This window comes from Crassostrea angulata, chromosome 7 (assembly GCF_025612915.1).
Source record: "Crassostrea angulata isolate pt1a10 chromosome 7, ASM2561291v2, whole genome shotgun sequence".
NCBI lineage: Eukaryota > Metazoa > Mollusca > Bivalvia > Ostreida > Ostreidae > Magallana > Magallana angulata.
In genome coordinates this window covers 10,102,911-10,115,740 of record NC_069117.1, presented here as the reverse complement: position 1 = coordinate 10,115,740, position 12,830 = coordinate 10,102,911, and the positions used below count along the sequence as shown (strand labels likewise).

Sequence of the window (12,830 nt, the reverse complement as noted above, 5' to 3'; positions counted from 1 at the left end):
AATCAAGTTCAAACAAAGTGTAACTTACTTTCTTAGTCTCCTGGCTCTTAATTTTATCCACTCTCTTGACGATGGAGTCAGAGAGTCGTGACAGATAGCGAGGGTGGCGATCCACCAGCAAGGACTTCTTCTTGTGATGGAGTCCGTACACTGCCCCAACACTGCCTCGCCTCATCTCCGCTGACATTGTGTAACTCTCCTGCAGAGCTTCTCTGGAGGGGTCGCGGGCCGCCTTACCCTCACTGTTCATATGGAAACTGTAACACCTTGGACGCAATTGAGAATAATCATCCATACCCATGGATCCTGAGCGAGATCTGAAATTGGGGGATCCTGGTTTTGGAGACGTTGAAGGAATGGGAATAAAGTTATCTGAACTGAACATGGGGCTTCCTCTTAAGCTGTTATTTGCACTATGAGATTCTGTAGACGTGACAGGTTTTAGCTCTGGACTTCTAGTGTCCAGAAAGAACTGTGGAGGAATGGGGCTTGAGGCAGCACTGCCTGCTAGAGAAGGGGGCATGCTGTTTCCACGCAGTGCTGCTTTTTCCATCTGAAATCTCTCACTGAGGGTGTGAACCTTTCTGTCCATGTACTCCTTGTCCAGTGTGTATCGTCTACGCTCTTCGATTGTGTGCAGTCGCGGCCTGGAGAGAGTATCTCTTTCCAGTGTGTGACACCTTCTGATTGGCTGATCTGATACCAGGCCATAGTATCCAAGTGAATCCTCTCGATAAAAAGTTCCATATGGTGTTTTAAGTACCAAGTGGGGATGTGTTGTCTCCAAGGAGTGACGCTGAGGAACTATGGGTACTCCTTCAAAGATGCCAGAGTCGTAGCCAGTAGCTCCTGACAGACTTGTGGGGATAGAAGAGTTGTCTGATACAGTTGATCCCTCTGATCTGTAAAGATGAGCAACTCTATATAAATCAGTTCAAAGTTTCAAGAAATTAAGCTTCCTTAAATCTATCTCTTTCCTTCTTGTATTTTATCCTTTACCACATTTTACACTTGATTTTTGTTTTTGAATATTATATAATGAATGATTTTGAAGAGTGTAATAACAAGACATACATTGATGAATCCACTTGATCATTCATGTCCATGTTGGCAGTAGTCTGGTCCAGTGATTTATCTGATCCATTTTTCTCGTTTTGACCTTTTGAATAGTATAAGATTCATAATCATCAAAGGCAAAACAAGAATAGAATCTTGGAGCTTATACAACAAAGAGTAAGCCAGCATGATGTGTGACACCTTACTTAACTTCACAAACAATACCATTATAATATATAAACAGAATGAAATCAATAGCTACACAATCAATACTTGTATACACTGGACTGTGGCAATTTAATATAAGTGTAAACTGTTCAGACCCATGAGTAGAAATTGAATAGATTTTGAAAAGAATATTAAATGCACTTAAAAAAATTCAAATATAACTTTATGTGGACTGATACATTTTTGATGTTAGTCTTATTGTTATGTTGCCAACATCATTTTATGATAAAATCTACTGTATAGCAGGTTAAAATTGGGGTAGGAAAAGGTCGCAGTTTTTCATTTTGCAGCAAATCGCAATAGTTGATTTAAGTGAATGCCATGGTCGGTTATTATGATAGACCGCTTAATACCATAATTTTTTCTGTCAAAGAAACTATCATATTAAGCGTGATCAACTATATACTGTTATGCCATTAAAATTGAAACTTATTTTGTGTTGTGTGTTGTCAGGATAGATGATTTAGAAAATCTTAATTCTTCATCATTATTATACTCAAATAAATATTCACTAGATTAAAATTGTTGATTTTTTATTTAAGCAAATATAGCCAAAATTAACTTTAATTGAGTTAATTTCCTGTTATACAGTATTTTTTTCCAGTCAAATAGGGCGCTATAATCAAAATGAAATTGCATAGCAATAAATTTCATACCAATTGATTTTTCAGAGTGAAGAGTATTAAGAGTCCGTAGGTCCGTTGTTTTCATCAAGAGTTTGGCAAACAGTGTGTTATCTTCTTTGTGATTGGCTGTAATCATGGACTGTAGACACTCAGTCAGCTTCATCTGGAAGCTTTCCAACTGCTCCACATTTCTCAGGCCAGGCCGGTCTGAAAATACAGTAATGTCAGTCATACAGTGTACAGAATGTCAAATTCACGGAAGAAGAAAGGTGCACTTCTTACGATGTACAAAAAAGAAACACATGGGCCACTTTGCTCAGCTTCACACAGGGCCTAACTCATATTTTCAGTAATTTAAAAATAATTTCATAAATATCCTTATTCTCCACTCAAGCTCTGTCTCATAGATGTTTGGTTTTTTTTTTATATTTACATGCTATGCACTCAACTCTTGCATAAAATACATAATGCATTGAAATTCTCTGCATGGTTAGTGTTTTTGCTGAGATTGCTTCTATGTCCAATTTTCAATTACTCAATAGATTAAAATCTTTGTTACCTGGAGAGAGGAGAACAATGGCAGAAAATATAGCAATTTCTTCATCCGTGAGGTTTAATTTGTTGAAGCGATCAGCAAAGTCGAACATTGAGTCAAGCAAGAAACCAGCACTGCTTGTTGTCTAAAAAAAAAAAAGGTTATATATACCAAATATTGATATTGGCAATGACAAGGCAAATAAGGGAACCAGCTAAACAACACTTAAAAGTGAAGAAAACCAACTGTTTTTTTTTCTTCAAGTTTGAAACTTATTGATCACAGAGCAGTAATGTATAAATTCTCCTTCACATGCAAGTATTTAATACAAGATTCAGATAAATATCTTTTATGTCACGGGGGTTGTTTTAACTCATCTTTCTTTCTTCCCTCCTTGTTTGGAACATAAAACCATTTTAACAAGAGTTTGGAGTTTGGGTAGTTGTGTCAAACGGCAATGTGACGTAGGCTGGCCTATTTCACTGCTAGCCACTTGGCCATGGATCTTTGAAATTAACAATTTATCTAGCTCATGAGCTACGACTTTGCAATCAGTGCATATTTTGCTTGAATCCAGCATCATTTATCTTGTTTTGATGCAAGAAATAGATAGCTACTTCCCATCAAAAGTCCAAGCTCTTGTTAAAATGGTTCTATATAACTAACAAATAATGAAATATTAATACAAACATGTTAAAATCTATAGTCTGTCCCAAGATATCTATGCAGCAAGTTTGGAATACACATATCTTAGAAAAAAAGTGCAATTGAAATAAATGAAACAGAAAATTTCCAAATTAATTTATTTAAACTTTATCATTTTTCACATGGAAAAATTCACAGGAACGAAAACTGATTTCCAATGGTGATTTATAATGGAAAACGTTGATATCTTTTCTCCATTTGGAATACCTCGCACAGTTTTTCAACGTTATCATCCGCGTGTGTTGCAATACAATATCCCCGTATACATCACATTTTTTTGCCGTTTATTGAAACCTTATCAGCTAGAGGGAGCATTTCAAAAGAGAACTCTTAGAAATTTTTCATACTTTTAAATGAACATCGTTTGAACTCTGAGGTATTTATAAATATCAAGTAATTAAGCAAAGTGTGAATCAAGGATATCTTGGGACAGAGTATAGGACATTAGGTCAAGTTTGCAAAATAGCATCTTAATGATAACCTGACTGACAATTAAACAGCTGAATGAAAACTTGAAAGGATCAAGTTTTTTTACTAAGTTTGTCCTATTATCTTGTTTTCCTATCCATGTTTTTCATGCCTTATCTCACATAACCAACATAGCTGAGATTTGGGTCACAAAATCTTTACATCTACTCGTCATTGCATGATTATCACTTTACCAGAATACAACAGAATTCATCCAGCTTGTCCTGCCTAATTATGCTGTTCCACTGATATTGACCATAAAGTCTAAATGTAGTTCTGATCTATTGATGATAATGATGAAAACGAAGCAAGTGATGAAATAGGGTTATTATCACCTATGTATTTCATGCCCAATGGCTGAAATGTTCCACCTGAAAATCTTCATAAATCTTTACTACATCGCGAGTCTACAAATAATTAATATGCTTTCACATGTTGAATAAAAAATGATATGTCAATGGCATTTTTTATAAAAAAAAAATTATGTACTGTTTTTAATGATAGTGTATTACAGGTTTATGATGGGTTACTAATTTTTGGGATAAAAATCAAGTGAAGAACTGCCAATAGGTTAGGCAAAGTCATACATGTAATCATCATAGGTTAGGCAAAGTCATACATGTAATCACCATATGGATGACTAAAATCATGGTAACTTAAATCATCCATATTCAGTGTGAAAAGTCATGTATATGAATCTTTCATTTGCCTTTCTTATGCATTTACATGTGTGATTTTGTGGAATTTTTTTGTTAACATAATTTTTTTTGGAATGTTGAGTCCCATCAAGAAACTAAGTACTGAGGAACTGACGGGAGTTGATTTTGTCGATGTTTATTTATTTTAAAATCAATGATATGTTATTTTGCATGACAAGTACCGGTAGGTACATGTAGTTTCTACTTTGAATTACGCACATTTTTATGATATGAATTTTTTGACTTTTTCGACAAGAATGTCGAGACACCCCCATATGAATAATGTTAAATAATATTCAAAGATAAAATTAATTCATTCAAACTATGTATCAGTGATAGAAATATTTCTCGAAAATTGTATGGATCCAAGCAATATTGAACTCTAGTCTCGTTCAACCAAACGCTTGGCTGACACCGTAAATCTCCGACAAGGATTTATGGTGACAGCCGAGCGTCGAGTTGAACGAGATTATATTGAACTCTGGCGTAGGAATACATACGACTACCAAAGATATTTAAATTGTTCGTACCATTTAAAATCTGACTATTTTCAAGGTATTTATAAATAAGTTTCCCTGAAAAACATTGCTTTAGCATACATTACATCGAATTCATCAATTATTTTCAAGAACTAAGTCTTGTCAGCAGCAAAGATTTGTGCTGAGGTCCAAATACTGTTTCACTTTCGGTTTGTCTGAGTAACTGCATAGGAGAGTTAATTAAAATTAACTCCCTAAAATTCAAGTGTGTATAAAAGACAGTGCATTTGTCACTTCTGAACACATTCCAGAATCTAAAAAATGGAAGAAGTCCTAGCACTCCTTGTAATAGCACTGTTTGATCTTGTCTTAATATTCTGGTCTTGTTCATGAGACCAAAATAATTTTGGCAACTTTTTCCTGAAAATTTTGGCCCCGTCAATTTGTATGATTAAATAGACAACATTTACCAGGTATACGTGTATAACAATTCAGTAGTTCATGATACCTGTGAGACTTCTCTTTTGAACATTCTGCCACAGGTGAACATCATTGTATTGGATTCGGGATCAAAGAGGCATGCCATGCGCACCAGCAGAACCTCAAATGTAGCTGCCTGCAAAATAAAAAATATAACACATTTAGATATGATTTCAGGGTTGTTAATTTTATCATGTTAAATTTGAACAAGAGGCCCATGGGCCACATCACTCACCTGAGGAACAATAGGTATGATAAAGTCAGCTTAATGGAGTCATAATAAAAACAATCTGGACAATGTACAATAATACATGTAGATCCTGTATAAATAAAATCCATTTTCCCCCCTTGGAACTGGGATAGCCCCGATTACTGCCAATATTTACAAGAGCAGACTTTAATTTCCGCTCCTGCACATGTATAGGGACTCAATGTTACGCAGGCAGGGATGTCCGCACACCTACGCAACTCAACAGGTACCAACGTTAACGCAAGCAGGAATGACCACACACTTGCGCCAACAGCTCAACATAACACAAGCAAGTATGACCGCACACTTATATTAATGCGATACAGGGCAGGAAAGAGCGCACACTCTGTGTCATAGGTTAGAAAACACGAAGATTAGATAAAACAGGGGTGTCCACACACTCAATCTATCTGTAACTGTTCAAGTTTAACCCCACACAGTCGAACATTGAGATGCAAGAGACACTGTCCCTATATATGTGCCGGCCTAAAATAATTCATAGTATCTAAAAATTGGAAATCAAAAATAAACTAACTAATCCGGCCTAACCCAAAACTACTTATGCAGAACAACTTATATACATTGAATATTTATAATTGTATAAAAATAATCATCACAATAATTGGTTAACAGTGGATGCATTAATTAAAATAATCAAGAATCAATAAATCAAGGGCAATAACTCAATACAGTAATACAAAAAGATTTTAATGAAAAAATAGCTGCCTGCCTCAATTTTATAGTCATATCACATGTTGAGTATTGCAGTTTTCAAAAAGATCCTTTTCAATTGTTTATATATGGGATATTTAGCTGCATCAAACTCTGAACCTTCTTGTGAGGCCGAAGAATTGTCCTGGAGCCAAAGTCTTAACAATTACCGTATTTTCCCGACGACTCGTCGATGCGGACGACTCGTCGAATTGCCCATTTTTAGCCAAAATTTTAACAAAATCCTACGATACGTCGATCTCAGACCATACGTCGATCTTATCACTTCAAAATGGCCTATAAAACTGCAGTAACATTATCAGTGTGTCATGCCACGAAGTCACCGATATTGCTACCAATTATTATTAATGAAATAACATTTAAACAATTACGCTTTATACTTATGCATCAAATTTTCAAATACCGGCAACTTCTACAAAGTCGCTTGCATTGTAAACAATTCCCGATATCACGTGTTATGCAAAACTAAACTTACTTTGTCAGAAATATTTTATTCCCAAGCATTAAAATAAGTATCCACTCTGACTATCGCCAGTGTATTCGCCATTAATACGTAACCAGCCACCTGTTGACTCAGCGCGTGGTCAATGTTTGTTTAACAATTTCCGGTGTCATAGGCATGCACCTGTCTCGTGTCGGACTTCAAAGGGGGATCTCAAGTGCAGAAAGCTTAGCAATTACTATGATTTGAAGAATTACTGTTTACTTTGTATCCAGTAATGCAGTTACACGCTATTGTTTCAGATAGACACTGTGAGAAATAAATCGATCATTTGTACGACTTGATAATGACGATATACGACATAGATACGTTTTCTAAAAAAATCATCTAACAATAATCAAAGAATTGGACAATAATTAATCAATGAACTATAATCACTCCTGTAACGGTACTCTTTATATACACAGGGAGTGAAATTGCCGTTACGATCTCAGCCTTAGGGCAAGATTATTAACACAACCGGTGTCAGCCTATTGTATAAACAGTAGTATTGATAATTGCCGATTACGTATTTTAAGATTGAATTTGACCATTAAATATTTCTGATTTATACTTTCCACTAACAACTCTTTACAAATAAAATAATTAAATTTGAAAAAACATCCCCCGGACCTACTGCAATATTTTCTTCCATTCAAACTTGGTTTCAATTTTACTGCGCAATGTTATCTTCCTACTAGTGATACATAGAACCATGTGACGATGTGTTTATGAAAACGGAACGGTAAAACTTTTAATTGATTAAAGACAATGTAATATTTTTTATTAACTGTTGTTATTATTATGTATTTAAGTGTTGACAGATGAGTGAAAATGATAATTATTAAAGATGAACAGTGAATTCAACAACGTAATTTTCAATCACACAGCCAACTCAAGATGATTAAAACCAAGATTTTTAATGCTATTTTTAAAAAATTTCTGAATACGAGCCTACGACAAGTCGAACAAGACGATAAGTCGGGTGCTCTGCTTCAGAGGAAAAAAATACCGACTAATCGTCGGAAAAATACAGTATAAAGAATCATCTTGCTGATCCGTTTCTAAGAAGAAGATTTTTAAAGATTTGCTCTATATATTCCTATGTAAAACTTTAACACCCCCCCCCCCCCCAATGTGGCCTCACCCTACCCCCAGGGATCATGATTTTCACAACTTTCAATCTACACTACCTGAGGATAATTCCACACAAGTTTCAGCTTTCCTGGCTTATTAGTTTCTGAGAAGAAGATTTTTAAATATTTACTCTATATATTCCTATGTAAATCTTCAACCCCCCCCCCCCCCATTGTGCCCCACCCTACCCCCAGGGATCATGATTCACAACTTTGAATCTACACTGGCTGAGGATGCTTCCACAAAAGTTTCAGCTTTCCTGGCTGAATAGTTTCTGAGAAGATGATTTTTAAAGATTTACTCTATATTTTCCTATGTAAAACTTCGATCCCCCATTGTGGCCCCACCCTACCCCCAGGGATCATGATTCACAGCTTTGAATCTACACTACCTGAGGATGCTTCCACACAAGTTTCAGCTTTCCTGGCTGATTAGTTTTTGAGAAGATGATTTTTAAAGATTTACTCTATATTTTCCTATGTAAAACTTAGACCCCCCATTGTGGCCCCACCCTACCCCCAGGGGTCATGATTTTCACAACTTTGAATCTACACTACCTGAGGATGCTTCCACACAAGTTTCAGCTTTCATGGCTTTCTGGTTCTTGAGAAGAAGATTTCTGAAGATTTACTCTATATATTCCTATGTAAAACTTCAACCCCCATCGTGGCCCCACCCTACCCCTTGGGGTCATGAATTTCACAACTTTGAATCTACACTACCTGAGGATGCTTCCACACAAGTTTCAGCTTTCCTGGCTGTTTAGTTTCTGAGAAGAAGATTTTTAAAGATTTACTCTATATATTCCTATGTAAAACTTCAACCCCAATTGTGGCCCCACCCTACCCCCGGGGGTCATGAATTTCACAACTTTGAATCTACACTACCAGAGGATGCTTCCACACAAGTTTCAGCTTTCCTGGCTGTTTAGTTTCTGAGAAGAAGATTTTTAAAGATTTACTCTATATATTCCTATGTAAAACTTCGACCCCCCATTGTGGCCCCACCCTACCCCCGGGGGTCATGAATTTCACAACTTTGAATCTACACTACCTGAGGATGCTTCCACACAAGTTTCAGCTTTCAGGGCTTTCTGGTTCTTGAGAAGAAGATTTTTGAAAATTTCTCGAAATTTTTCATTAATTTCTAATTATCTCCCCTTGAAAACGGGTGTGGCCCTTAATTTTCACAACTTTGAATCCCCTTTGCCTAAGGATGATTTGTGCCAAGTTTGGTTGAAATTGGCCAAGTAGTTCTTGAGAAGATGTTGAAAATGTGAAAAGTTTACGGACAGACAGACAGACGGACGGACAGACGGACAGACGGACGACAGACAAAATGTGATCAGAATAGCTCACTTGAGCTTTCAGCTCAGGTGAGCTAAAAACTACACACACTTCATGGGTACCAGTATTGTTTTATCCATAGAGTTTTTAATTGTCATGCAATTTCTCTTAATCTATTGGTTTTTTTTACTCTTAACGATTTTGTTGACAACATAATGGTCCAAAGACAAAAAATCTCATATGAAACAAAGACATTTGATTAAAATAATTTTATTACAAATTCCCATATTACTGATTGCAGCATTAAATGGACTTGAATACCTTTGCAGAGTATACTAAATTACCTTTAACAGAGTCACTTGATCATCTTGGCTTAGAAAGCAGAATCCAGGAATAGCTTTGGCAAAATCTACGACGGACTTGATGGCAGGCGTAAAGAACTCGGACATATCCGACCAGCCCTGTGTGTCCTCCGAGGATTGTGTTACGTTACCGTTCAGAGGGCAGGCCTGAAGCAAATCATAAGGACTTTCAGTAATGAAGCTCAATGGTTTATAGCCATTATATAGACTTTTTCCTACTCCCAGACAAAAAAGAGTTTGGTTAATTTGACTGTATTTTATGTTGATTACAAATTGCAAGTGATTCTTAAGGGGGTGAGGGAACACCTTGAGATCTATGTATGGATGAAAGTACATGTACATCATAATCAAAATATAATCAACAAAACAAAATAATGTCACGGAATGGAAGAGCCCCATCCCTCCTTTCAGTGCTTAATAGACGTCATTTGTGATTAGTTGAGTAAGCTAGGCAGTACAGTGAATTGTGTTTAATTCAGTGAAATTAGTTAAAACAGACAGGATGTTGCCCCTAACAGTCTCACCAACTGCCCTCTCAATTCACAAAGTCAAATCAATTATCATTTAATGTAAGGTGGAATAAAACACCTGGAAAAAGTCAAAATTTACAGTAAATTATTGGATTATGAAAGATATAATGTTGAATGAACTGTACATATGTCCATTGTTGGAAACCCCCAGTCAGTTTTACTTCTCTTACATCAGAGAAGTGACACCAACCGTGGGTTTCCGACAATGACATACGTCAATTATGCAAAAATTTGCAGTTTGGGAATAAAAAAAATATCTAAAATAATCAGTAAGTAACAACAAAAGCCGAATTCAACTTGGGATGTACAGATCACAAGCCTGACATTTTATCCACTTGGCTATGGAGTATGTTACATATTGCCATCGATAAAATCCTTTTAATAAAACAAAATGTTGTTTCAATTACATGTCAGCCATTTTGTGATGATATGTTATTCCACAAGTATGACAACATAACTGATCAATGTGTCTAATGTTTCTTGTGGCAAGCATTAAAATGTATAAGAGGAGTTTTGATAACAAGAAGCCAATAGGCCTTAATGGTCACCTGAGTAGCATATCACCCATACACAAACGTGTTGAGGAATCTCATATATTCATTTACTCGTATGGGTTTCATTCTGGCGTAGAAAAATTATAAATTTGTAATGACGACCACCTCCCTGCCTTAAATCTTTCAAAAAGAACTATGAAACCTATAATTTTGGCAAAAAACTTAAAGATCTGGTCTACTAAATAATGAATTCAGTTTTCCTCTCAGGTGTGTGGGAGTAAAGAAGATAATTTTTTAACATTATATGCATTAACACCTATACATCCATTTTGGCCCTGCCTTATAGTCAAAACCCATACTCCAGGGGATATGAAATTTAAAATTTTAGTAGTTAGTAGTAGTTTTCCTGGTAAACATAATTATGAAGTCAGTTTCTCATACAGATGTGTGAGAATAGAGAAGAAGATTTTAAAACATTATATGCATTAACACTATATTGCCATATTGCCCAACCCCCATGTCCTGAACCCCTGACCCAGGGGCCATGAATTTCACAATTTAGGTAGGGGAGTTAGTGGACATCATAACCATGTATTCAGTTTTTTGCCCACATGTTTGGGAGTAAAGAAGAAGATTTTTTAAGATTTAATACATTTTTACTATATGGCCATATTGGCCCCACCCTAGAGCCAGAAACCCTGACACAGGGGCCATGAATTTCACAATTTTGGTAGAGGGCTTCATGGATATCATAACCATGCAACTATTTTTTTCCTCACATGTGTGGGAGTAGAGAAGAAGATTTTTGAAAATTTGGCTTTTGCATATTTGGCCCCACTTGTGGTGCCCCAGGGGTGGTAGAGCCATGAATTTCACAATTTAGATTCCTCTTACAATAGAGATGCCTCACACCAAAAATGGTAACAATTAGCCTTGTAGTTTTTAAGAAGAAGTTAAAGATGTAAAATTGTTAATGCACGACAATGGACGAAAACGGATAGCAATAGGTCACCCGAGTTTACTCAGGTGACCTATAAATTAGGATGATATCCAATCATAAATAAGGCTTTATCTTCTTTGCTGAAGAAAACTGCTATCTTTCTCTATTTGTTTTCCCTTCATTTCATCATAAACAATGACAGTTGAATTATTTCCCAAGTTCATTTTGTAAATCAATATCTACCAAAGTAGTTAGAGGGACATTAATAACATCTGGACTGTATATTGATGCAGGTGTCTGAACATGTAGTATGACAAACATAAAATCAATACCCTGATACTACCGCTATTAGCAACCAGTTAATTGCATACTAGTACATGTTTACCATTTTTTTCAATGCTCATAGTCTGGGAATAAAGCTAACTAATCAATTTTAATTTAATAAATTCAGGTTGGTATGCTTGTCTAACCTTCCACCAAATTTAAGTATAGAAGGGTTTCATGGACAAAATTATTCCTTTCCATATAGTGATCTTTGAAATTTGAGTTCGCTTTTGGCAGTTATGGTCCCATCAATGAGGTCTGGGGGAACTAAAATCTTACATCTGTCTTGTCCAAAAGAACCTTCAAACTCATAATAAAAACATAATGTCAAAACTATGGGATAGAAAATACATGTCAGCCTCAAATGTTGGAAAAGTTGAAGGCTTTCAAATATCCTAACAATAGTTATAATTACATGTATGTAATTACATGTCAAATAACTATGATTGTAGAATATAGAGTGTACTGTTTAAATGATAAAAAGTGTAATTTTACTAATAATTGGAAAGAAAATTTTTGCATTTAATGTGATCTTTCTAAATACACTGTGCATGCCTTCATAATAAAAGCATTCATTGACAGTAAAGTTGATAATCATAAGATTCTGTAAACTGATGACATATGGCTGTGTATTCCTTGTAGCGATTTTGGCAGATAGCAGCTTTCGATAAATCAAGAACATCCCTAAATACCAATCATTTATGTATAAGAATAAGTGCATCCAAAAATAAGCTTATTCAAATCCATACAATATTATACACGCCAAATGTAATACATTTACAGTATATTTCCCATATATTTATTAAGAGCAGCACAAACCTAAACTGAAATCAAGTCAAATGTAAGAGTTATTTGTTATAACACTTGTACATCAAACATATCTTAGTTCATACTTGAAACAAATTTTAAATCATTTCTTAAAACCATACGGAAGAAAAAAAAGGCATGGTGTTGTGACAGACTAACAGACAGAAGGAAGATGGAGAGGAAATCTATATATAAGCCACTTTCAATTTTAC

The 12,830-nt window shown here is 35.5% G+C and overlaps 1 protein-coding gene across 3 annotated transcripts in view; it reads right to left on the bottom strand.

Moving 5' to 3' along the window:
• The window catches only part of LOC128191876 (uncharacterized), a 33,200-nt gene that overhangs the window by 5,065 nt on the left and 15,305 nt on the right, over positions 1-12,830 (bottom strand). For all 3 annotated transcript variants that reach the window (XM_052864224.1, XM_052864225.1, XM_052864223.1), the window contains 6 exons: positions 9,506-9,670; positions 5,304-5,411; positions 2,470-2,590; positions 1,941-2,117; positions 1,075-1,159; positions 29-902 (listed from right to left, as the gene is read on the bottom strand). In XM_052864224.1, the coding sequence (XP_052720184.1) occupies positions 29-902; positions 1,075-1,159; positions 1,941-2,117; positions 2,470-2,590; positions 5,304-5,411; positions 9,506-9,670 (1,530 nt within the window). The remainder of the gene's footprint in view (positions 1-28; positions 903-1,074; positions 1,160-1,940; positions 2,118-2,469; positions 2,591-5,303; positions 5,412-9,505; positions 9,671-12,830) is intronic.